Source organism: Artemia sp. Qi Xiang Cuo, chromosome 2 (assembly GCF_049724085.1).
Source record: "Artemia sp. Qi Xiang Cuo chromosome 2, ASM4972408v1, whole genome shotgun sequence".
Classification (NCBI taxonomy): Eukaryota; Metazoa; Arthropoda; class Branchiopoda; order Anostraca; family Artemiidae; genus Artemia; species Artemia sp. Qi Xiang Cuo.
In genome coordinates, this window is record NC_142795.1 from 80,595,591 (window position 1) to 80,620,637 (window position 25,047).

Consider the following 25,047-nt stretch of genomic DNA (forward strand, 5'->3'; position numbering starts at 1 on the left):
AGTTGGTTAAACTATAAAGTAAGGACGAGCCTGTCGAAAATTAGGAGGCTGGAAGAAACTGTTTGGACCTAATGAATAACTAGGAACACATTTCCTAAATATTTGAAGGCAAATAAGCTGAATGGCCAAAAGAAATCATTAAGATGTCACACAAGCAGAATAAAAATACTCACTAGCTACTTTTTAGTTTTGTTTTCATTTTGATGACAAAAGTATTTACTAGCTTCCTCACGCCAATGCGCGTGTCGCGGCTTTTGCCGCGAAACGCGCACGTTTTTGGCAACATCTAGTAAAACGGAAGCCAATCTAGTAAATTTTTTCGCCCAAAACTAGTAAAAACCAAATGGTCAGAGTGACAACGCTGCAGATACCAGACTCCATAGTAGTTCAAAGGTTGTCGTGAAACATTTTGGTTTAAAATACCATTTTTGAATATCAGAGCCTTTCAGTCTCTGGAAGGCTTAATCATTACCTTTATAGAATTGATATGTAATGCCGAAAATAAAGAGGATTATGAAACTCTCCTAAAAAAAAACCATTCTCAGAAACAGAACAAAACATTTATTTAAATGTAAACAGTACACCTGAATCCACAATTATTAGTACTCTTGTAGCGGATAAACCATATTATACTCCATAGACTCCATAGTAGTTCAAAGGTTGTCGTGAAACATTTTGGTGTAAAATACCATTTTTGAATATCAGAACCTTTCAGTCTCTAGAGGGCTTCATCATTACCTCTAGAGAATTGATATGTAATGCCGAAAATAAAGAGGATTATGAAACTCTCCTAAAAAAAAAACCTTTCTCAGAAACAGAACAAAACATTTATTTAAATGTAAACAGTACAACTGAATCCACAATTATTAGTACTCTTGTCCCGCATAAGCCATATTTTACTTCCTGCTACTAAAGTGAATAAATATCTAGCTTGCAAAGTGACCCCTAAGTGGGTCATATATTCTTGTTCTCTATGGATTTTAGTTTTCTTTATTTCTTTTTAGTTTGGTTGTGGCATAACAAGAGCTCTCACTACAAAAAGCTCTTAACTAAAATTAATACCCAAAGGCATCTAAAGTCAGGCCTGCTAGTTCTGGGACCCTGTGAAAAAAATATAAAGTGAATAGTACATATAGTGGTCACAATATGATATACTGGTTAGATTATTAGTAATTCGGGACCTGATATCCCTCTAAAGCAGTGGTTTTCAAACTTTATTGTACCACGGCCTTCTAAAAAATATTTGATAATATGGAGCCTCCCTTCCATTTCATAAAATAATGAAGATACGAAAATTTTTAGTGCTACGAAATTTATTAAGATAAACTATTATAAATTAAGAAACGAATATTATTGTCTTTTAATGAGATGGATGTGTTTGCCTATAATTAGCACAAAGTCTGTCAAATGTCGGTGTCAATGATGAGATAGCTACATGAAGCCCATCTACTACAAGCAAACGAACACAATATTTCAATTTCATTTCAGCTAAAGCAGAAAATCCTGTTTTGTATAAATAAGATTTTGGGAACGGCAGTAATACTTTTAAAGTTTTATTTGACAAAACATCAGTATCACAAGTGATACTTCTTTATTTTAAAGAAGTATCACAAGCTAATTCAATCAAGTTTTCTTTTTTGTTACTTGTCCATTCAAATTTGTCATCTTCTTCGTCAATAAAAGGATTCCATATCGACGCATATTTTTAAAATCAAAATTATTAAACTAATTCGAGAAAGGCCTTAACAAAATATCCAAGCGTTCAACAAATGGATTTTTGCTTGCTTCTATGTTATAATGAGCGCACAAATTTAAAAGTGAAAACATATTAATTCTTTTTCAAATACGTCTTCCATAGTTCCATTTTTCTTATGAATGCTTTCACATTAAATTTTCAATAGATCCATTTGTGACCCTTACATCAATTTCTCAAAAATACTTAATTTTCCTAAAACTTGCACCATACAGGTCAGTTCAATTGTTAAACTACCCTCCCTAAACATATTTGCAACCTCTTTTTGGTTTTCTTCCATGAAAATTGCTATTTCCACTTTGAATTCATATATCCCCTGAATCACCTTGGCACGAGATAGCCATCGTACTTCAATATCATAGGCAGCGCGCTAGCGCCACCTAAGTAAAGAACGATGTGGGTACAATGTGTGTTTTTTTTTTCTCTCCATACCCGGGCACTTCGTATCGAAGGAGTTGTCGAAGAAACTTCGGAAAGGGCCCATTCGATTGGAAATTGGAGTGGCTAGTCACTAGCCGTTAGTGCCCTTCTTAATAGTCGAAAGTGATTGGAGGGCAACTAGAACCCCCACGCCTATCATTCCCCCTCTTTTTGGTTTTCTTCGATGAAAATTGCTATTTCCACTGTGAATTCAAATATCCACTGAATCAACTTGGCACGAGATAGCCATCGTACTTCAATATAGTACAAAAGTAAGGCATATAATTAGCTCCCACACCGTCACACAGCTTTGTAAATAATCTAAGTCATAACAGACTGTTTTTATTTAGTTTAGAGATTCGTTATTTTTGTAAAAATGTTTTTATGTTTTTCACTCATATTCTCAAAAAGTTCGTGGTAAAAAACTGTAAATAATGAGCGATGTGGTTTAATATTAACCGAAACTCTAAGAAACAGAGTATAGATAACAATAGATACATGAAAAGAATCGGATTTTGATACTTATTCAAAATATATAAAATTCATTAAATTTAATGATACCCATCAAAAGTTACTAGCCTGAGATAATTTGCCCAATTTTAGAAAAAGGGGAGAATACAACCCCCAAAACGTCAAGTGATCTTAATGAAAACTACACCATCAGATTCACCATACCAGAGAACTCTACTGTAAAGGTTTCAAGCTCCTATGTACAATGAAATAAAAAAAAAACAAGTTTTTTAACTGAAAGTAAGGAACGACGTTAAAACTTAAAACGAAGAAAAATTATTCCGTATATGAAAGGGACTGTCCCCTCCTCACCGCCTCACTCTTTACTCTAAAGTTTTTTATTGTTTAAAAAAATAGACTTGTGAGAAAGTCAACCTTTACCGTAAAGAGCGAAGCTTTGAGGAGGGGACAGCCCCTTTCATATACGGAATAATTTCTGTTCGTTTTAAGTTTTAACGTCGTTTCTTACATTCAGTTAAAAAAACTTTTTTTTTTATATTTAATCTTTGAACTTTTTTGAATTAATGCAGGTTTTGATTTTGGCTCACCGGGCATGATTAATTACAACACAATTTGCATATTAATTTTAATTTTTCTGATTAAATGGCTTTCTCGAAAGTTTTTCAATTTTATTTACGAACTTTTTTATTTGTAATAAGTATACGTAACATACGTATTAACTTACGTAACGAACTTCTATATTCATATATTTTTAATAAGTATATTAGGGGGCTCGCCCCCTAGTCAATACCTTACTCTTTAAGCAAAAGTTCGAATTTTGTTCCAAGTCTTTGAAAAAGACCTCTTAATCACAAAGGCCGTTAATTAGAATAGATAGCTCTTACGGAAGTACTAAAGAATCTTTGGCTTAAAGAGCGAGTTATTGACTAGCGGGTGAACCCAATCACATACGTAATAATTTCTGTTCGTTTTAAGTTTTGATGTTGCTCCTTACTTTCAGTTGAAAAACTTGTTTTTTTATATTTAATCTCTGATCTTTTTTTAAATAATGCTGGGAATCCAGCGCCTCCGTCATAGCAATGTCCCTTCCCCCATGAAAACTTCCTTCCTGAAAAGATCCTCCCACATAACCCCCTACCCACCCCCCTCCCCCCCCTACCAGAAAAAATCCCCCTGAAAACGCCTGAATACTTCCCAACAACCAATACTATATGTTAACATTGGGTAAAGTTCATAACTTTCAGCCCTCCCCCCGGGGACTTTGGGGGATTAAGTCATACTAAAGGACATAGTTATCATATTTTCGACCATGCTGAACAAAATGGCCATCTCAAAATTTTGAGCGGGTGACTTCGGGGAAAAAATGTGCGTGGGAGGGGGCCTAGTTGCCCTCCATTTTCCTTGGTTACTTAAAAAGGGCACTAGAACTTTTCATTTCCATTCCAATGAGCCCTCTCACAATATTCTATGACCACTGGGTCGATACGATCACCCCTTGGTAAAAAAAACAAAAAAAAACAAATTAACACGCATTCGTGATCTTTCTTCTGGCAAAAAATACAAAATTCCACATTTTTGTAGATAGGAGCTTGAAACCTCTACAGTAGGGTTCTCTGATACGCTGAATATGATGGTGTGATTTTCAATAAGGTTCTATATTTTTTAGGGGTCTTTCCCCCTTTTTTTTCAGAAATCGGGCAAATTTTCTCAGGTTAACTTTTGATGGGTAGGACTCGCCTAACTTTTGATGGGTAGGACTAACTTCATTGAAATTTATATATTTGAAATCAGCATTGGAATCTGATTTTTTTTTATGTATCTATTGGTATCAAAATCCCGTATACTAGAGTTTCAGTTACCATTGAGCCGGGTCGCTCCTTACTTACAGTTCGTTACCACGAACTGTTTGAAAATGTGGAATTTTGCATTTTTTGCCGGAAGAAAGATCAAGGATGCATGTTTTTTTTTTTTTTTTTTTTTTTTCGTTTGTTTTCTCCAGGGGTGGCCGTACCAAACCAGAAATCGTAGACGATTGGGAGAGGGCTCATTCGATCGAAAATCCCAAGTTCTAGTGTCCTCTTTAGGTGACTAAAAACATGGGAGGGCAGCTAGACCCCCTCCCATGGTCATTTGTTTCCAAAGTCGCCTGATCAAAATTTTGAGATAGCCATTTTTTCAGCATAGTCGAAAAATCTAATAACTGTGTCATTGTGGATGACTTGACTCCCCACAGGCCCCGGGGGAAGGGCTGCAAGTTATGAACTTCCCCATTGTTTACTTATAGTATTGGTTGGTTATTAGGAAGGATACAGACGTTTTTCAGGGAGATATTTCTGGTGGAGAGGGATGGGGTTATGTGAAAGGACGTTTCCATGGAGGAATTTTTCTTGTGGGAAGGAATTTTCCATGGAGGGGGAGCCTCCACGGGAAACTATCTAGAAAATAGAAAATCTTGAAAATCATCAGAAGTTAAATTAAAAAAAAAGTCTTTTCAACTGAAAGTAAGGAGCAACATTAAAACTTCAAACGAAAAGAAATTATTACGTATATGAGGGGGGTCCTCTCTTCTTAATGCTTCGCTGTTTACGCTAAAGTTTTTTTGGAACTTTTAAAAGAGCTTATTATACTAATTAAACGGCCTTTGTTATTCAGGAGTCATTCTTAAATAACTAGAACAGAAAATAAAACTTCAGCGTAAACAGCGAGGTATTGAGGAAAGGGCGACCCCCGTCATGTATGTGATATTTCTGTTCATTTTAAGTTTTAATGTTGCTCCTTACTTTCAGTTGAAAACAGCTTGTTTTATTATTTGATCTTACATAAGAACTGCTTTGTAGAGCATGCAGTGAGTCTAGAGAACATCGGGTGTTCTCATTTTAATTATTGCTAGTAGGTGAGTTTTATGTCCTGGCATTGACTTTGCACTGTATGTATTATTCCACAATATGCCTTTCTCATTAAAAAAAATGTCAATTATATTAAAATTTCACTGGACGTGACTTTGCAAGGAATTAGTTTGCAAAAAAAATGTATATTCAGTTATATTATTCTCTTCGACGTGTTGAAAATGTCAAAATAAATATGCGTTTTAGCTATATCAGTTCCTTCTTTAGCTTTTAAGGTGAATTCTAAATTTGTGTATTCGAGAAACTAATTGATCGCCAAGATCGCCTAATTGACTATCCCCCCCTGGAAAGACTATTTAGCGGCATCTATAAAATCTCGCTAATTTTACCTTAAGATGGTTATCTAGCTTTTGTTCAGCCTGGGACAGTAAACACCGTCAATCTCGAAAGTGCTAGAATATTTTGTGTGACTACTTAGTTTTAAATTCATTTGATATTCATTTTTTCAATCCTGTCTGATATGTGGACCTCCTCATAAACTAGTCCATGCCTCAGTAGGGAGGCGTGCTTTCCAGTTTGGAAAACGGTGCCCTAAAGGGATTGAAGTTGGGGAATGGATAGTACTTCCACATTGACTTGAAGGACCGCTTCCGAAAAAGTAAAAAATTTAGATTTAAAAAGAGGCTACATAAGGCTACAAACCCCCTCCTCCAAGAAGAAAATTTTGTTTAATTTTCTTCACTAGAAATATAAATTTCTTAATATTTGGCATGAGAGGTAGTATATTAGCAAAGGTTTGTCACCGATTTTGCTTTGTTTACACAAGGAGAAGCTATTATGCTATCTATAGTACTTTGTTAATTTTTCCTGAGTGGTGAAATTACCAAGTAATAATCCCGCAAGTTCTTGTAGATCTATCCTTCATCAGGTAAACCCTACTATATACATTGAATGATTGATTTTTTTTTTCTTAGCACCGCAATCAGCAATCCGTACCCCCGAGAGAATCGAACCAAGTACTGAAGAACCAACTTTAGTCTTACCATGGACAGTAAGTGGTCCAGTGAATTTTTTTATAGTGACAAATTTTGGTGCAGTCTCTAACCCTGAACAAAAACGAATTTATCATTTCTGAAAAAATAAAAATACAAGAACTTTTCTGTTTAGCACCAGTATATTGACTCCTAGTTGAACCTAGCTGAAATCACTTGCTTATGAGGAAAGGAGTTCGAGTCCTGGTGTCGCTGGTTATTTAGTTTGGAACGGCAGTCAGTGATGTGACTCTGTAAGCTTAGCAAGATTTGAACCAGTTCTAAAATTGGTACCTGGAGAAACCTGAGGGAGAAAGACGGGAAGTGTCGAATGATTTTCCCTCAACCACTGCATTGCACTCCTGCTGAAGGCAGACAATCAGGAGATCAGTACCTTCTCTACGCTGACCAATGGTCAGCATGCAAAAAAGGTCTTTTTACACCTAGCACCAGCTAGCACTCTAGCAACTCCTAGCACCAGCCCCCTTGACTCTTATCGTATAGTACTATGTCCTAAGATTGTTTCTGACCTTTTCTGAGATTAATTTAAAAAAAAAAAAATCCGAAAAATAAGTTTTTCAATGAAAAGTAAAGGCCATTTTAAACTTAAGCTCAGGAGATACAAATAACTGTTAAAATTCAAACTCCAAACGACCAGAAATTACTATTAAAGAAAAACTGAAACCCAAAACGAACAGAAATTAAATAAACAATCATAGCAAAAAACATACAACAAGTAATAATATAAATGAATAAATAGATCTTAAAGCGAGTAATGCTTCGATTGAATATGAAAATCAAGCTTAAAACGAAAACAAATATTTTTTCTATTAAAGAATAAATGAAACTTCAAACGAACAGAAATTAAATAAACAATCAATGCAAACAAACATACAACATATATTACTGTAAATGAATAAATAAATCTTAAAACGAGTGAAACTTAAATTGAATATGCAAATCAAGTTTGAATCGAATAAAAATAACTACAAACAAGAGTTTGGGTATCGTCTCACTGCAGAAGCCTCAAACCTACTGCGAAACAGAACCTACTAAATCTCACTGCAGAAGCCTAAAACATGAACAATAGACAGCTTGCATAACTTGTGGACAGCGATTGAGGATTGAAAAAATAGCTCCAATAAGGGGGTTTAGACCATTTCACTTGCTGACACAAAGGGATCACGACTATTTGGAATTGACCTAAATAGGAATTTGTGTGCCAGAGCAATTTTGCATCTATCACAGAGTATGTATTTTAACCTTATAATAGATTTCCTATGTGTTCTTCCCATACAAAACCCCTTCCCATAAGTTATAAACCCCCCTTAATAAGTTATGCCCCATGGCATAAATTACAACGCCTACCCCTGGGCCCTGGTGGGCTCTGTCGACACCGCAGTTTTTTGTTATCAGAACTTTGAACTATTTTAACAAAATATGTGTTTCAAAATTTTTATCTTATGCATTTAGGGCGTGGAGGAGGGAGAGGGGCTAGTTGCCCTTCAATCACTTTTGACTCTTAAAAAGTGAACAAGTACTTTCAATTTTCAATCAAATGAGCCCTCTCTAAAGTTTATACGAGCATCCCTTCCATAAGAAATAATATGCCCCCAGGGCATAACTTAAAACCCTTGCCATGAGGGTTGTGGGGGAGTGACCTCCTCAAAAACATATTTTCTATCAGGAAATCCACTACGCTGAACAAAATGGCTATCTCAAAATTTTGATTGGATGTGTTTTGGGGAATGATGGGCGTGGGAGGCTAGTTGCCCTCCAATCACTTTCGACTATTAAAAAGGGCACTATCCCTTCGGATTTCCAATTGAATGTGCCTATTTTGAAGTTTCTACGACAACGCCTTCTATAAAAGCCTTATATGCCCCCAGGTCATAACTTAAAACCCTTGCCTTGAGGGTTGGGGGGGAGTGTACTCCTCAAAAATATATTTTCAATCTGGAAATCAACTACGCTGAACTAAAATGGCTATCTCCAAATGTTGATTGGATTTGTTTGGAGGAATCATGAGCGTAGGGGGAGGGGGGCTAATTACCATCAAATCACTTTTAACTATTAAAAAGGGCACTAGCCCTTTGAATTTCCAATCGAATGAGCCTTCTTTGAAATTTCTATGACAACGCCTTCTGTAAAAACCCTATATGCCCCCAGGGCATATCTTAAAACCTTTACTCAGAAGGTACTGGGGGAGTGTCCTCATAAAAAATTTATTTTATTTCTGTAAATCAACTACTCTTAAAAAAATGGCTATCTCAAAATTTTGATTGGATGTGTTTGGGGAAATGATGGGCCTGGGGGGTGCAGTTGCCCTCCAATCACTTTCGACTATTAAAAAGGGCACTAGCCCTTTAAATTTCCAATCGAATGAGCCTGTTTTGAAGTTTCTACGACAACGCCTTCTATAAAAAACCTTTTATGCCCCCAGGGCATAACTTAAAACCCTTGCCCTGAGGGCTGTGGGAGAATGTCCTCCTTAAAAATATATTTTCTATCTGGAAATCAACTACGCTGAGCAAAATGGCTATCTGAAAATTTTGATTGGATGTGTTTGGGGAAATGATGGGCGTGTGGGGGGAGGGGGCTAGTTACACTCCAATCACTTTCGACTATTAAAAAGGGCACTAGCCCTTTAATTTCCAATCGAATGAGCCTGATTTGTAGTTACTACGAGAACACTTTCTAAAAAAACCTTATATGCACCCAAGGCATAACTTAAAACCCTTGCCCTGAGGGTTGTGGGGGAGTATCCTCCTCAAAAATATATTTTCTATGTGGAAATCAACTACGCTGAACAAAATGGCTATCTGAAAATTTTGTTTGGTTGTGTTTGGGGAAGTGATGGGCGTGGGGGGGGAGGTGAGCTAGTTGCACACCACTCACTTTCGAATATTAAAAAGGGCACTGGCTCTTTAATTTCCAATTGAATGAGCTTGTTTTGAAGTTTCTACGACAACACCTTCTATAAAACCTTATATGCCCCCAGGGCATAGCTTAAAACCGTTGCCATGAGGGTTTTGGGGGAGTATCCTCCTCAAAAACATATTTTCAATCTGGAAATTAACCACGATGAACAAAAGGATTATCTCCAAATTTTGATTGGATTTGTTTGAGGGACTGATGGGCGTAGGGGGGGGGGGGATAGTTGCCCTCCAATCATTTTTGACTATAAAAGAGGGCACTAGAACGCTTGATTTCCAATCGAATGAGCCCACTTTGAAGCTTCTACGACGACCCCTTCCATATGAAGTGCCTCTAGGAAAAAAAAAAAAAAATATTTAAACATTGGAGCCGTATGGCCTTTACTATAGGCAACGCTACAGCGTTGCCTCTTATTATTCTCTAATACCGTTTTATATAAGCTATGCTTAAATAGTGGATCAGCTGGTCAATGCAGGTAGTAAAGATCAAAATGTGAAGGAATATACATCGTTCTGCTTATTAATTTTCAGCTTGAAAATAAAAGCTATAGAAATCAAACTAAAAAAATAGCAAAAAGAAGAAATCTTTTCCAATATTAAAGACAAATTTCGCAAGGCCGTATCCAGGGGGGGGGTACTCAGTTTGAACCCCTCCCCCTGAAATTTTTGACCGGGTCGAAAATTAGTCTAAAAAATACCCATCTCGAGGATGTTAGACAAGGTGCACGGGAAAAAATCGGGTAACCCCCCCCCCCCCGAACAAAAATCCTGGATATGGCCCTGAAATGTCGTCAAAAAAATTAAAAAAAAAGTCCGACGAAGATGCTATTGCTGTCTGTTTCTTCAATTTGTGGTATATTGGTGTATGGACGATATTTCTAATTTTAGCTTTGCGGCCAGAGGCCACCTCAGTCGTGGCACCTTATCAGCATGACGCGTTAATATGAAAATTCAGAAATTTTAAGGAATGAAATTAAATGAAAGGAAAGTTAAGAATTAAATGTAATAAAATTAATTAAATTTTAAGAAACGAAATTAAGTAATTATAAGATTATTTCCATATGAAATTTGGTGAAGTTTTTCTCTAAATGGTTAAATAACTAGATGGTAAGTTATTATAGGTGGAGGAAATGTTCGAATAATCTGACAATCAAATATTATTGGTATTGGTTTAAGCTGATATCTTACAATATTCTAAGAAATCTAATATTAATGAATGAGCTTGAACCAATACGAAATATATAAATTGCTAAGAATTCTAGACAACCTATTCATGATGAAGTAGCACAATGACATAAGGACAAAATAAAAATGGTTAAAAATAAAATAACAAAAACATTTGGGCCACGAAACAACAGTTTTAGGCCAAATATGGTGATAGTTCTTATAGAGCAAATATAATCAGAATTTTATGAATATGTGGGAGTTAATTTGAATGCCTTCCAGTTTTAAATGGCGTGCCCCCTTACGGTGGTTCCTTTACATAAATTAATTAAAGAAAAAAAAGGAATGTAACTTAAAACCGTGGCACAGGTTACCTCAAATGTACGGATTTATTTCTTAAATTAACTAAAAAAAACAAGTTTTTTTTAACTGAAAGTAAGGAACAACGTTAAAACTTAAAACAAACAGAAATTATTCCGTATCTGAAAAGGACTGCCCCCTCCTCAACGCCTCGCTCTTTACGCTAAAGTTTTTTATTGTTTAAAAAGAAATAGTTACGAGAAAGTCAAACTTTAGCGTAAAGAGCGAGGCGTTGAGGAGGGGACAGCCCCCTTCATATACGGAATAATTTCTGTTCGTTTTAAGTTCTAACGTCGTTCCTCACTTTCAGTTAAAAAAACTTGTTTATTTTATTTAATTTTTGAACGTTTTTGAATTAATGCAGGTTTTGATTTTGGCTCACCGTATATGAATAATTAAAACAAAATTTGCATATTAATTTTACTTTTATTTGGTTAAATGACTTTCTCAAAACATATTTAATTTTATTTACGAACGTTTTTATTAGTCATAAATATACGTAACTTACGAATTAGCTTACGTAACGAAGTTCTATATTCATAGATTTTTAATACGTATATTAGGGGGCTCGCCCCCTAGTCAATACCTTGCTCTTTAAGCTAAAGTTCGAATTTTGTTCCAATTCTTTAAAAATGACCCTTAATCACAAAGGCCTTTAATTAGAATACATAGCTCTTATGAAAGTACTAAAAAATCTTTGGCTTAAAGAGCAAGGTATTGACTAGGGGGTGAACCCAACCATATACGTAATATTTTCTGTTCGTTTTAAGTTTTTATGGTGCTCCTTACTTTCAGTTGATAAATTTGTTTTTATATTTAATTTCTGATCTTTTTCTTTAATAATGCTGGTAAATCTGGCACCCCAGTCATAGCAATCTCCCTTTCTCCATGAAAAATACCTTCATTGAAAGATCTTCCCATATAACCCCCGACCCCCCCACCTACCAGAAAAAATTCCCCCTGAGAACGTCCGTATACTTCCCAATAACCAATACTATATGTTAACATTGGGTAAAGTTCATAGCTTTCAGCCCTCCCCCTGGGGACTTCGGGGGATTAAGTCATCCTAAAAGACATAGTTATCATATTTTCGACCATGCTGAACAAAATGACTATCTCAAAATTTTGATCCGGTGACTTTGGGAAAAAATGAGCGTGGGAGGGGGCCTAGTTGCCCTCCATTTTTTGGTCACTTAAAAATTGCACTAGAACTTTTGATTTCCGTTCCAGTGAATCCTCTCACGATTTTCTAGGACTACTGGGTCGATAAGATCACCCCTGGAAAAAAAAAATAAACACGCATCCTTGTTCTTTCTTCTGGCAAAAAATGCAAAATTCCACATTTTTGTAGATAAGTGCTTGAAACCTCTAAAGTAGGGTTCTCTTGTACGCTGAATATGATGGTGTAATTTTCATTAAAGTTCTATAACTTTTAGGGGGTCTTTCCCCCTTTTTTCTAAAATCAGTCAGATTTTCTCAGGCGCGTAACTTTTGATGGTCAGGACTAAACTTGATGAAACTTATATATTTGAAATCAGCATTAAAGTATGATTCTTTTGATGTATCAATTGGTATCAAAATCCCGTTTTTTAGAGTTTCGGTTACCATTGAGCCGGGTCGCTCCTTAGGCTACTTACAGTTCGTTACCACGAACTGTTTGATAGCCCAAAGTAAAAGTATCACTTTTTTAGATGTAATTTTTTTTCATTATTTTGAGGAAAAAAGTACTGGTAATAACACATGTGCTGCAAGTGACATCAGTGCTCAGACCTTTGTTTTAGCTTGCAGCTCTTCCTTATAACTTTTCGAATATTTTTGTGCTAACACATTTTAAATAGAAAACAGAAAAAAATAACAGCAATGTAATATAATATGTCATACTCAGAAGAAAATATGTTAGTCCTCCATCCATTATAAATAAGTCTATGCATAGGGTACGCTGAAAGGCCGAAATCCCATAAATGTGGACAACAGTATAAAGATATAGCAGTAAGTTTACCGCAGATAATTTCTGGCTCTTCATTCTCGGTGCGAACAAAAAGCTCCTCCCACTTATTCTTGCATTAGCGCGTACAAACAGCTCCTTTCATTTGATCTGCCATCAGCGGTCCAATTACCCCGGAACACGTATTTTGGCAAAAACTTTCTCAAAATGCCTTTGAAACCAACTTGAGACTTCGAAACCTACTTTTAATTCCTAAAAACATCTAATAATAACATTGCACTACTAATTACCGATTTTCATATATGTATTGGAATAAATTAATTTAAAATTAGTTTCTTCAAAATTTAGTGTTCCAACGTTGAAGCCAAGTTTCGCGTTCAAGAGAAATCTGACTTGTCTACCCGTGAAAAGATCTAATGTCGCTTATGTTTATACGTTCTATGGAGCACTCGCATCTCGGTCCGGGTTTTTATAATGGGCGAGATAGGGAAAGATCATATTGCCTATCATAGTTGCCAGGAATTGCATATTTGCGCCATTTGGGCGCTTTTTTGAGTTGATTGCGCATTGAATATTTCAAATTGGCGCATTGCGCCGATTTTGCGCATGTAAAAAAATTCGGCGCAAAGCGGGCGCATTTTGCCTTCACAATAACAATGACAAAACCCCAAAATTTAAAAGTCTAGTGTTTACTGACAACTTCTACTAACAGATTCAGAAATCTCTCTATAAGGACAGGTGGAATTTTCAGAACCCCATAGGGATTCTCATATCGGATTCCAGGCTCCATGACGACCTAAATTTCAAATGTTAAAGCGTGCATTATCCTTAGCGTGAAAAACCAAATGGGAAGGTGGTCAAATTTCGAAAAACAAAATACAGAAAAGAGTGGGAAGAGCTGACCTTTATTCGACATAACTCAAACAGCTCTTTCTGTTTTAAACTGACCCATCTTTAACCCCGTCCTCGAGAGAGTGCTTTTTGTTATGAATCTTGTCAAGTGAGGATTTTAAAACAGGATGAGCTTAAAATACTTAACTACTATGACCTTTTGACTTCGGCTCAAGTACCAGGGACAGTGCTGCAGGGTCTTTGATTCTATACCCGCTATGCTGAATAGATTACCGTTGACATGTATGACATCAAAAAACCATCCAATGACAGTGAAAATGAAGATGAAACTCTCGAAGAAATTTTGGGCAATATAGAAGGAGGGTTTTCTGTTTAACTTTGAAAATGATCTTGAATACTAGTCAAAGATAAATACAATATATGATTAAAAATGTACAAAATTAATTCGGAGTTCATTAAAAGGAAAATACAAATAAAATAACAATCGGAACTGTTGAAGGACCTTGCCAAGTAAAATTTTGTCTCATATGTATATGTCTTTGGCTTCTATTTCATGACAAAATCTAAAAACATTGTCCTTAGCCTGCAATTTTATATATAGTTGCATTAACAATGGCCGGTCTAATTTCTTATCTTTGACTTGGTCGTTCTTGTCGTTCTAATTTATATTTTGAAAGCTACGAAACATTTTGTTCTCATAACTAAGTTGGATAATAATCCTATCTATTATTTATCTTTATCAAATGCGCCTTTAACTTCCACATTTTTGTATAACTTATCTATATTGCAAGACCATTATACTGAGTACCGATTTCTTTTCATTTCTTTTTTTAGTTCTTTAATCACAATTTCTATTGTTGGTAGGGAATAATTCAGCATGTTAGCCAAAAAGTAATGTAAAATACCACTTTAAATATTGGCAAGTATTTTTTTTTTGTTAGATCATCTTTAATTTCCTTTTTTTATTTAATTCTCTGACATACCAGAGAACTAAGGAAAATATCTTTCTTGTCAACCCCGAGACTGAGAATAGAAATTTCGACCACAAAAGCGCACGTAATCAGTCAAAAATGCTTCACTGTTTCAGATTTCGGAATATGGTGCCGAAATATGTCAATTAAGACTGAATCCTACCAATTTCTGAGTTCTAGTATTCTGAAAATCAAAATTCACAATTTCTGGTAAAATTGTCTCTTAATTTTTTTTTTTTTTTTTTTTTTTTTTTTTTTTTTTTTTGCACTCATCCCTGCAAGATCTAATTTACCCTGAATTTCGAAATTCACCCAAAAAATAGATAGCGAAAATGCGCCGATGTCGCATTTTCGCTTCCCTCGGTGCGCATTCTTAAGTCAGGCGCCTGGCATCACTGCTGCCTATAATTTATGTACTGTGATGTGGAAATTCACAGGTGAATGTTCGAAATGCCTTTTTATCTGCTTGGATTCATTCAGCTTTGCCCATCAGATTTGTCATTCATATACCAGCTTTGATTGTAAAAGTTAAACTTAGGTTAAATTAGGTTATAAATCTCAGAAATGGGTTACAGACCTAACCTTTCACCATTTAACCTTGCATAAAACTCACAAAGCTGACTGGCGAAGCTGACTAAATCCAAGCAAAAAAAAAAAGAATTTAGGACATTCATCGGTGAATGTCGACAATCTCAAATTTTGGTCGTTCACGGTAACACATACACTTGGCTTTGCTTTTACTCTCTAAAAAAAAATATAGGCCTGCACAAGAAAATACACTAGACGCTTACCCACGAGGGTGCTCAATAAAACAGTATTAGTGAGTGTCTTCATTGATGTACCGATAAGAATTTATTTACAATTTCGTTAAGTTGGTTTTATAGACCAATTGCTATTTTTACCGATAAAATTGGTTTAGCTAATTGTGGCTTTGAATATTCACAGCTGTTGTTGTATTATACTTCTATTGTTTGTCTTTCTTTTTTTAATTGGACCCCATTTTTTCGCTATTGTTTATATTTTATTTAATGATATTTTCATCTCTAATATTGACACGCAAAGTAGTGTTTGAAATCTCACTACAATTCTTTTTTGCCACAGTGGTCATTATGATATTACTTACTCCACTCCTGTCTTTGCTGGTATTTTTGAAATTTTTACTAATTTTATTTTAGGCTCTTGATTATATTTAAGTATTTTGTTAGTGCCTATACAACGATCTTAGAGCTCTCTTCAGCTTCACGTGGGGCGGTGACACTGCATGCGGACGTCCATGCGGACCTAGGTCCATGCGGACCTAGAGTGGGGTAGGGACAGTTTTATACTATTTTGAGGATTATTGGGAACAATTTATTTTGCGGAGGACATTTCATCGATTAGAACTACTCCTTGCCAACTGAAGGAAAATTTTGTCTCCTCTATGGAAAAACAGTATTATCTAGTAGCTAAGGCTTGTGGCATATTTTTAAGTTGCTAACACCCACCGTCATTACGTCGTTCAAGAGACCGTCATTATGCGAACTATATGCTACTCGAAAGCCTTTTTTTACACAAACATTCGAAGCTTATGAGTTTATATCAACGTTTGCTTCTATATATTTTGTTTTTTATGGATTTCATACAAACTGGGCTACCATAGACACGGATAGTAAGAAAAAAAACACATTTAAACCGTGACTTTTTGGCTATTTATTTGCTAACACAAGACCTGAAATGTTTTCTCAAATGTAGATTATGAACCATCTGATTTTGGAGGTAGGGGCTGTATCTCAAACTCCTTTTATTGTAAACGGATCTTGCTTATAACACTGTAATACTTTGATAAATATCTTCCTTCCCCCAAGAAAAATGAAGATCTACAATTTTCAGTTTTTAGAACAGAAACAAAATTTTGTCGTAGCTTTCGACTCAAAAAAGGTAACTTCACGCAAGAAGGCAAGTCTTGGGTCCAATGGGTCTTCCATAAGAGTTTGTCAAGTGACAGGATTTTAAAAAGCGTTCGGAATTGTTTTATCTGAGCTACCCAACATACAGCAAGAAGTCGCTGTAAAAAGGTTTAGGCATTCTATGATCTTCAGTTCAGGTAAAAGCTCATTCGATTGGAAATTGGAGTGGCTTGTGCCCCTTTTAATAATCGAAAATGATTGGAAGGAAACTAACACCCCTTCCACGCCCACCATTTCCCCAAAAATATCTAATCAAATTTTGATATAGCCATTTTGTTCAGCGTAGTTGATTTCCAGATAGAAATTATGTTTGTGAGGAGGACACTCTCCCGACAGCCCTCAGGGCAAGGATTGTAAGTTATGCCCTGGGAGCATATAAGGTTTTTATAGAAAGCGCTGTCATAGAAACTTCAAAAAAGGCTCATTCGATTAGAAATTCAAAGGGCGGGTGCCCTTTTCAATAGTCAAAAGTGATTGGAGGGCAACTAACCCCCCTCTCACACCCACCTTTTCCCCAAATACATCCACTCAAAATTTTGAGATAGCCATTTTGCTCAACGTAGCTGGGGAATTCTGGAAATTAGGTCTTTGATAACACCCCCCCCCCACTGCCCTCAGGGCAAGGGTTGTAAGTTATGCCCTGGGGGCATCAGGTTCTTATAGAAAGTGTTGACGTAGACACTTCAAAAAGGGCTTATTTGATTGAAAATTGAAATGGCTAGTGCCTTTTTTAATAGTCGAAACAGATTGGAAAGCAACTAACGCCCTTTCCACGCTCACCATTTATCCAAACACATCTAATCAAAATTTTGAGATAGCCATTTTTTCAAAGTAGCTGAAAGGTCTGGAAATTATATCTTTGAGGATGACACTCCGGGTAAGGGTTGTAAGTTATGCCCTAGGGGCATATAAGGTTTTTATTGATAACTTTGTCGTAGAAACTCGAAAAAGGGCTCATTCGATTGTAAATTCAAAGGGCTAGTGCCATTTTTAATAGTCGAAAGTGATTTGAGAGCAACTAACCCCCCTCTCACACCCACCATTTCCCCAAACACATCCAATCAAAATTTTGAGATAACCATTTTGTTCAACGTAGTTGAAAGGTCCGGAAATTATGTCTTTGAGGATGACAACCCCCTCAAAGCCCTCAGGTGAAGGATTGTAAGTTATGCCTTGGGGCATACAAGGTTTTCATAGAAAACGCTATCGTAGAGACTTCAAACAGGGATCAATTGATTGGAATTTGAAAGGGTTGGTGCTCTTGTTAATAGTCTAAAGTGATTGGAGGGCAATAAACCCCCCCTCTCGAGCCTACCATTTCCTCAAACACATCCAATCAAAATTTTGAGATAGCAATTTTGTTCAATGTAGTTGAAAGTTCTGGAAATTAGGTCTTTGAGGATGACAACCCCCCTCCCAGCCCTCAGGGCAAGGGTTGTAAGTTATGCTCTGGGGGTATAATAGGTTTTTATTAAAAACGTTGTCGTAGAAACTTCAAAAGGGCTCATTCGATTGAAAATTGAAAGGGCTAGTACCTTTTTTAATATTTGAAAGTGATTCGAGAGCAACTATCGCCCCTTTCACGCCCGTCATTTCCCCAAACACATCCAATCAAAATTTTGGGATAGCCATTTTGTTTAACGTAGTTGAAAGTTCTGGAAATTAAGTTTTTGAGGATGAAAACCCCCTCACCACCCTCATGGCAAGGGCTGTAATTTATGCCCTGGGGGCATATAAGGTGTTTATAGAAAACAATGTCGTAGAAACTCAAAATGGGCTCAATCAATTGGAAATTGAAAGGACTAGTGCCCTTTTTACTAGTCGAGGCCTAAACATTTTTATAGGAAATATCGATGTGGGTACAATGTATTATTTTTTTTTAATTTTATGTATTGACTAGGGCACTTCGTATCGAAGGAGTTGTCTTATGAACTTCGAAAAGGGCTCATTCGATTGAAAATAGAAAGGGATAATGCCCTTTTTAATTGCTGAAAGTGATTGCAGGGCAACTAATCCCTCTCCCACGCCAAACCTCCCGTTTGCCCATTATGTTTAAAAACTAAATGTTGCCCTAAGATTAAATCAAAATGCACTGCGTTAATGCTAATTCCCAATAAGGCATCTCAGAAGTATCCCAAGGACGACTGAGGGTATTATGTTCAAACTTTCGGGGCTACTTCTGCTCTTAAAATTTAACCAACTGAAAATAGCGTAAGTGTATCCAAGCTATCAAAGAAAGTAAACAGATTTTTGTGCAAATAGTATCAAGTTTTCTATATAAGGTCAAATAGAGGAGGTGTGAAACTAAATTAAACGCTACTATTTGTGTCGCAGGCCAAACTATAAAGTCTTAAAAAACTTTGAAGGAATATGTTCTTCAAAGAAAATTAAGGAACTCCATTAAACCAATAATGAGCAAAAATAAAATCAAATAATCTACCTAGCGTGAAACTACCCCAAATAAGCATCGATAAATAAATGAAACCCAAAACGAACATAAATTACAATAAATAGCCGAGTCAAACTCAAAACGAGCAGAAATTAACATGAGTAGGACTTAAAACTCCTATGCCTTCCCAAGGCCAGAACATAATTTGCACTTTACTGAAAAAAATATAAATGAACGTGCATTGTCAGTTTAATATACATATACTGGTATTTAGAAATCAAAATGTTAATATTATTTGATTTATTACAGTTATAGAAGTAAAAACATTTATAACTTTTTAACGTTAGAGGGGCAACTAACGCCCCTCTCACGCCCACCATTTCTCCAAACATATCCAATCAAAATTTTAAGATAGCTGTTTTGTTTAACAAAGTTGAAAGTTCTGGAAATTAGGTCTTTGAGGAGAAAAACCCCCTCACAGTCCTCAGGAAGAGGGTTGTAAATTATGCTCTGGGGGCATATAAGGTGTTTATAGAAAGTGTTGTCGTAGAAACTCAAAAAGGGCTCATTCTATTTGAAATTGAAAGGGCTAGTGCCCTTTTTAATTGTCAAAAGTGATTGAAAGGCTTGATATTTTTTATAGTAAAGATCGATGTGGGTACAATGTATTATTATTTTTTTTTTTTTTTTTTTTAGACCAGGGCGCTTCGTATAAAAGGAGTTGTCGTGGGAATTCCGAGAAGGACTCATTCGATTGAAATTAGAAAGAGCTAATGCACTTTTTAATAGTCAAAACTGATTGGAGGGCAACTAATCTCCCTACCGTGCCCACCCTCCCATTTGCCCATTATGTTTAAAAACTAAATGTTGCCTTAAGATTAAATCACAATGCACTGTGTTAATGCTAATTCCCAATAAGGCATCTCAGCAGTATCCCAAGAACGACTGAGTGTATTATGTTCAAACTTTCGGGGCTACTTCTGCTCTTAAAATTTAACCAAATCAAAATAGTGTAAGTGTATTCAAGCTATCAAAGAAAGTAAAAAGATTATTTTTGCGATTGGTATCAAGTTTTGTATTTCAGGTCAACTAGAGGAGGTATGAAACTGAATTAAACACTACTATTTGTGTCCAGATTTTTAAAAGGGTGTATGTTGCTAAAAATTGCTGAAAATTTTTTCCAGCATACAAATAGCAGGTCACACTATAAAGTCTTAAAAAACGACAAGATTTAAAGCATTATTTTCTTTTTCCATGAAAATTCGATGTCAATATAAAACGAACTAAAATTAATTGAAAAAACTTTTTCCCCAAAATAATTTTTTCAAAGAAAAGTAAAGAACTCCATTAAACCAAAAATGAGCAAAAATAAAATCAAATAATCTACCAAGCGTGAAACTACCACAAATCAGCATAGATAAATAAATGAAACCCCAAACCGAACATAAATTACAATAAATAACCGAGTCAAACTCAAAACGAGCAGAAATTAACATGAGTAGGGCTCAAAACCCCCTATGCCTACCCAAGGCCAGAACATGACTTGCACTTTACTGAAAAAAATACAAATGAATATTAATTGTCAGTCTAATATACATATACTGATATTTAGGAATCAAAATGTTAATATTATTTGATTTATTAAAGTTATAAAAGTAAAAATATTTATATTTTTTTCAGTAAAGTGCAAATTATGTTGTGGCCTTGGGAAGGCATAGGGGTTTTGAGCCCTACTCATTTTAATTTTTTCTCGTTTTGAGTTTGACTTGGTTATGTATTATAATTTCTGTTCGTTTTGGGTTTCATTTATTTATCGATGCCGATTTGTGGTAGATTCACGCTTAGTAGATTATTTGATTTTATTTTTGCTCATTTTTGGTTTAATGGAGTTCTTTACTTTCTTTGAAAAACTTATTTTGTGGAAAAGTTTTTTTATTAATCCTATTAAAATGGTTAATACATTAGCTGAAATTTTGGCATAATTTAAATCTTGTAGTTATTAAATCTAATTATGAACGAGCCGGCAAGTACCTAGGAACTTTTTTTTTCTGGGATGACCCAATAATAAGAAATCATTTTAGAGAGGGGGCCGATATTAAACAAACAAACTTTGTTTGGTAATTTAAATAAGAAATGCCCAGAATTTCAGAAAAATTTAGAATTTCGGGAGGGGATGGACCCAAAGGCTTGCGGGTGTTTCTGTTAAGGAGCCTTAAAAACTGAAAAAGTCAAATTTCTTACTATATTAATCATTCTTTTACAGGTTTTCTGCACTTATAAGTCTGAATCCTACATTGTACAGCCCACTGAGAACACTGATGAGACAGAGGCATATTTCTTGAGCTCTAACGGCAACCCAGAGGAATCGAACTCATATTCTGGGGCTGCAGGCGAATTCGTAGATGAGACACTGTCATATACCAGACTTCATAACGGATATATAGATGGAAAAAAAATAAATAAGGCCAAGAGGGTATCAAATACTCCGTATAGAATAATAGGAGATATCCTATATACAAAAGAGACATGGGAAAGTAAAAAAAATGTTTCAATTCAAGGAAGAGCCTCATTAATAAAGGATAATTATCTTTGGCCTAAGCAGGAAAATGGTGATGTTTTAGTGCCATACGAGATAGATACAAAAGGCTTTAAAGGAATCGATACATCCTTTATTATAAATGGCTTCAAAGCTTGGGAAGATGGCACATGCATCCAGGCTGTACCCTGGGAATCAGTGAAAAACCTATTTCCTATAGGCAATACGAGACTTTTTGTTATTAATAAGCCCTTTACTTGTAATTCTTATCTTGGGCGGGCTAGATATTTGAAAAGGCAGACGATCACTTTAGGTGAAGGCTGTTGGAAAGATTTAATAGCTTCCCATGAGTTTGGACATGCTCTCGGCCTGGATCATGAGCACCAGAGGGTAGATAGAGATGAATATTTGATGGTTTTCAACCACAACATCAAAGGCAACCACAACGAAGACTTTAAAAGGGGAAATGATAGGGTTTTTGGAGTTCCCTACAACTATTTGTCAGGTATGCATTACCCATTTAATTCTTTTTCGAAGAGTAAGGAGACAAACATGCCTACTATGCTTCCCCGAGATCCTACATTACAATATCTATTGATGGAAAAACATGGTGTTAGTCATTATGATAAACTTGTCCTTAATTATGGTTATGGGTGCATTGAAACCTGGGAAAAAAAGTGCACTACTAGGAACTATTGCCAAAATTATGGATATCTAGGCCCGAATTGTACATGTATTTGTCCTCCAGGAACTCATGGTGCATCATGTGAAAAAATACTTTTCTACCCTCTCCCAGCTTATCCACCATCACTTTGCGGTGGTCATATTACAGAAACAGGAATTTACAGCTCTGTAAAGAGCAATAAAAACCTTATCTGCATTTGGTGGGTCCGACCACCTAAATGTCACTTTGCAATGGTTACTTTAATGGATGCTAAAGTCAGTAAAAATAACAGTTTAGACCATCCTTGTTATAATGAGAATTTTAGCGTAAGGACCGCCAGTTTGTATGAACCAGATGATGGAATTAAATGTGGGACTAAAATAAGACCAGGAACTTCTTTCATTGGTAAGCCTGACTTAGTTCTTGATTATCAGTCTAAATTGAAGTCCAAAGTCCGTCAAGGTCATATAACATTCAATGTTGTATTTAAAAAATACCCAGTTTGTGAACCGAAGTATGGCTCGAGTAGAACATGCCCATATATTAAGAATGAAGATGGATCAATAATTATTCGTTCCCCGTCATCGATGGCTTCAAAAGAGTGTAAATCTCGTATCAGATTTCCAGGAGCTGATCAAGTGCGTGTTGCCACTCGGAAATTTAATGTAAATTCCTCTGGGAAGCTCTGTCGCAATGCATTTCTTTACATAAAAGGTACATCTGGACAAAAGATTAGGCAGTGTAATGTTGAGTACTTCAATCACCTTTTTCATGGAAATGAAGTATCTATACATTACAAAAACGATTTCAGCTACGGATCCGGAGAATTTGAAATTGTTCTTCATCCAATAGAAGAATAGGCGATTTTATTATTGATATAACCAATTCTTACTGTCTTATCATGTTTTTGTGTGGGCTTAAATGAATATCATGTCTTGTGCTTTTAATTCTTATATTATATTATGTTATATATTATTAATATTATATATTATTAATAATTTTTTCAGGCAATAAAGCTTTAACTAAATCTAGCAGAGTAAAACTAAAGAGTATAGATAAAACTAGGCTATTTAATGGTTAAAAGTGCTCTTTTTAGAGGTCATTGTATGCCACAACAGGAATAAGGAGGGTAAAACTGTGATGCAGTAAATGTTGCTTTGAGGACAGGTAATAAACTAATCTAGAATAAACTTATCTGAGATCCAAAATATATAAAATCTCAGGTGTTTGAATTGTCTGTTTTGGCAACTAAGAAATACCAGAAAATTGACTCGAACTTGCAAGTTAAACCAGACAAAGAACAAAAAATTCCAAATAAGGTTTATTTTATGCACAGTTTATAAGAGACGAAATACAGCTTTGAAATTTTTATGGCTATCTTATGGCAATTTTCCTTGCACTTTGAGTATGGTAAATTAATTGGGACAGTCTTTTCAGCTATATACACCAAGGGAATATTTCTTCTGAAACATCCCCCTTTTTCATAAGAAGGAGAATATTTCTATTTCTTTTGAAAGAAATCCAGCACTTATATATTGATTCCTAGTTAACATTTCTGGTAATATTTATATTTGTAATTTTTCGTCCAAAACTATGATATGAAAGGTCGGATTAGTTACGGACACTGTAAGGACAATACCAGGACAGGTAATCGACTTGTACTTCCGCCATGTTTTGGCGGGTAATGTCAACCATTTCATGTAGATGTTCTAATCACAAGAGTACGGACAATCTCTCCGGGGATCAAGCTAATTCTCGACGCCAAACAGCACCTAGGGTACGAAACTTTGCTTTGGACCAAGCTTGGTTGGGATCCGATGTCCTCTTTTGATTGACGATCTAATAAAAAGAATTAAGGATCCAACTCCTGTCCCCAACAAAGTTTAGAACAATGCCTTCAATCCGACTAACTAAGGCTACAGTCATGACGCTAGTTCTTACTCCCCTCTGAGTTTTGCCGAGATCCAAAAACCCCTTCTGGGGTTCTCGGTACCTTAACTACCTTACCTTAAACAGTACCTTAACTATTATTTCCCATCCTCTATCACTAAGATCCGACAAACCCATCTGGTTAATGTCCTGATGATGATAAGTTGGGGAATGAAAACAAAACACATTTAAAATTTTTCACTTTTTTACTTTAATAAGTAAAAAACTAGTAAGGTTTTAAGGAATAAATTTCAGTATATGTGTTAACTGACAATCCAAGGTCTTTTTTTTTTTTTTTTTTTTTTTTTTTTTTTTTTTTTTTTTTTTTAGTAAACTGCAAATTATGTTATGGTCTTGAGAAGGCATGGGGTTCGTCAGCCCTACTTATGTAATTTTTTGCTCAGTTTGAGTTCTATTTGGTTAATTATTTTAGTTTCTGTTTATTTTGAGTTTCATTTCTTTATTGATGGTGATTTGGGGTAGTTTTGTTATTGGAAGGTTATTCGACTTTATTTCTGCCCATTTTTGGCTTAATGGAGCTCTTTACTTTTCTTTGACAAAACATGTTTTGGGTATTTTTTTTTAAATTAATTAAATAAAAAAAAATTTTTAACTGAAAGTATTCAGCAACATATAAACTTATAACAGAGCTCTTTGCGCTAAAGTCTTAATGTTCTTTAAAAATATTTTTCATTCAAATTCAACAAAACTTGTGTTTGAGTAGTCTTTCTTAAAGAATTATGACAAAAACTTAAGCTTTGGTGTAAGGGGCAACCCCCCTTATATACGGAATAATTTCTGTTCGTTTTAAGTTTTAATGTTGCTCCTTATTTG

General features: G+C 35.4%; 1 protein-coding gene across 1 annotated transcript; it reads left to right on the forward strand.

Annotated features, from left to right (window-relative positions):
- The first annotated feature begins 6,209 nt into the window (after window positions 1-6,209).
- Window positions 6,210-23,170, forward strand: LOC148955672 (blastula protease 10-like). Its single transcript, XM_089108299.1, has 2 exons — window positions 6,210-6,284; window positions 21,348-23,170. The coding sequence occupies exons 1-2, from the start codon at window positions 6,261-6,263 to the stop codon at window positions 23,142-23,144; spliced, it is 1,821 nt and encodes a 606-aa protein (XP_088964425.1). The 5' UTR covers window positions 6,210-6,260; the 3' UTR covers window positions 23,145-23,170.
- The last annotated feature ends 1,877 nt before the right edge of the window (window positions 23,171-25,047 follow it).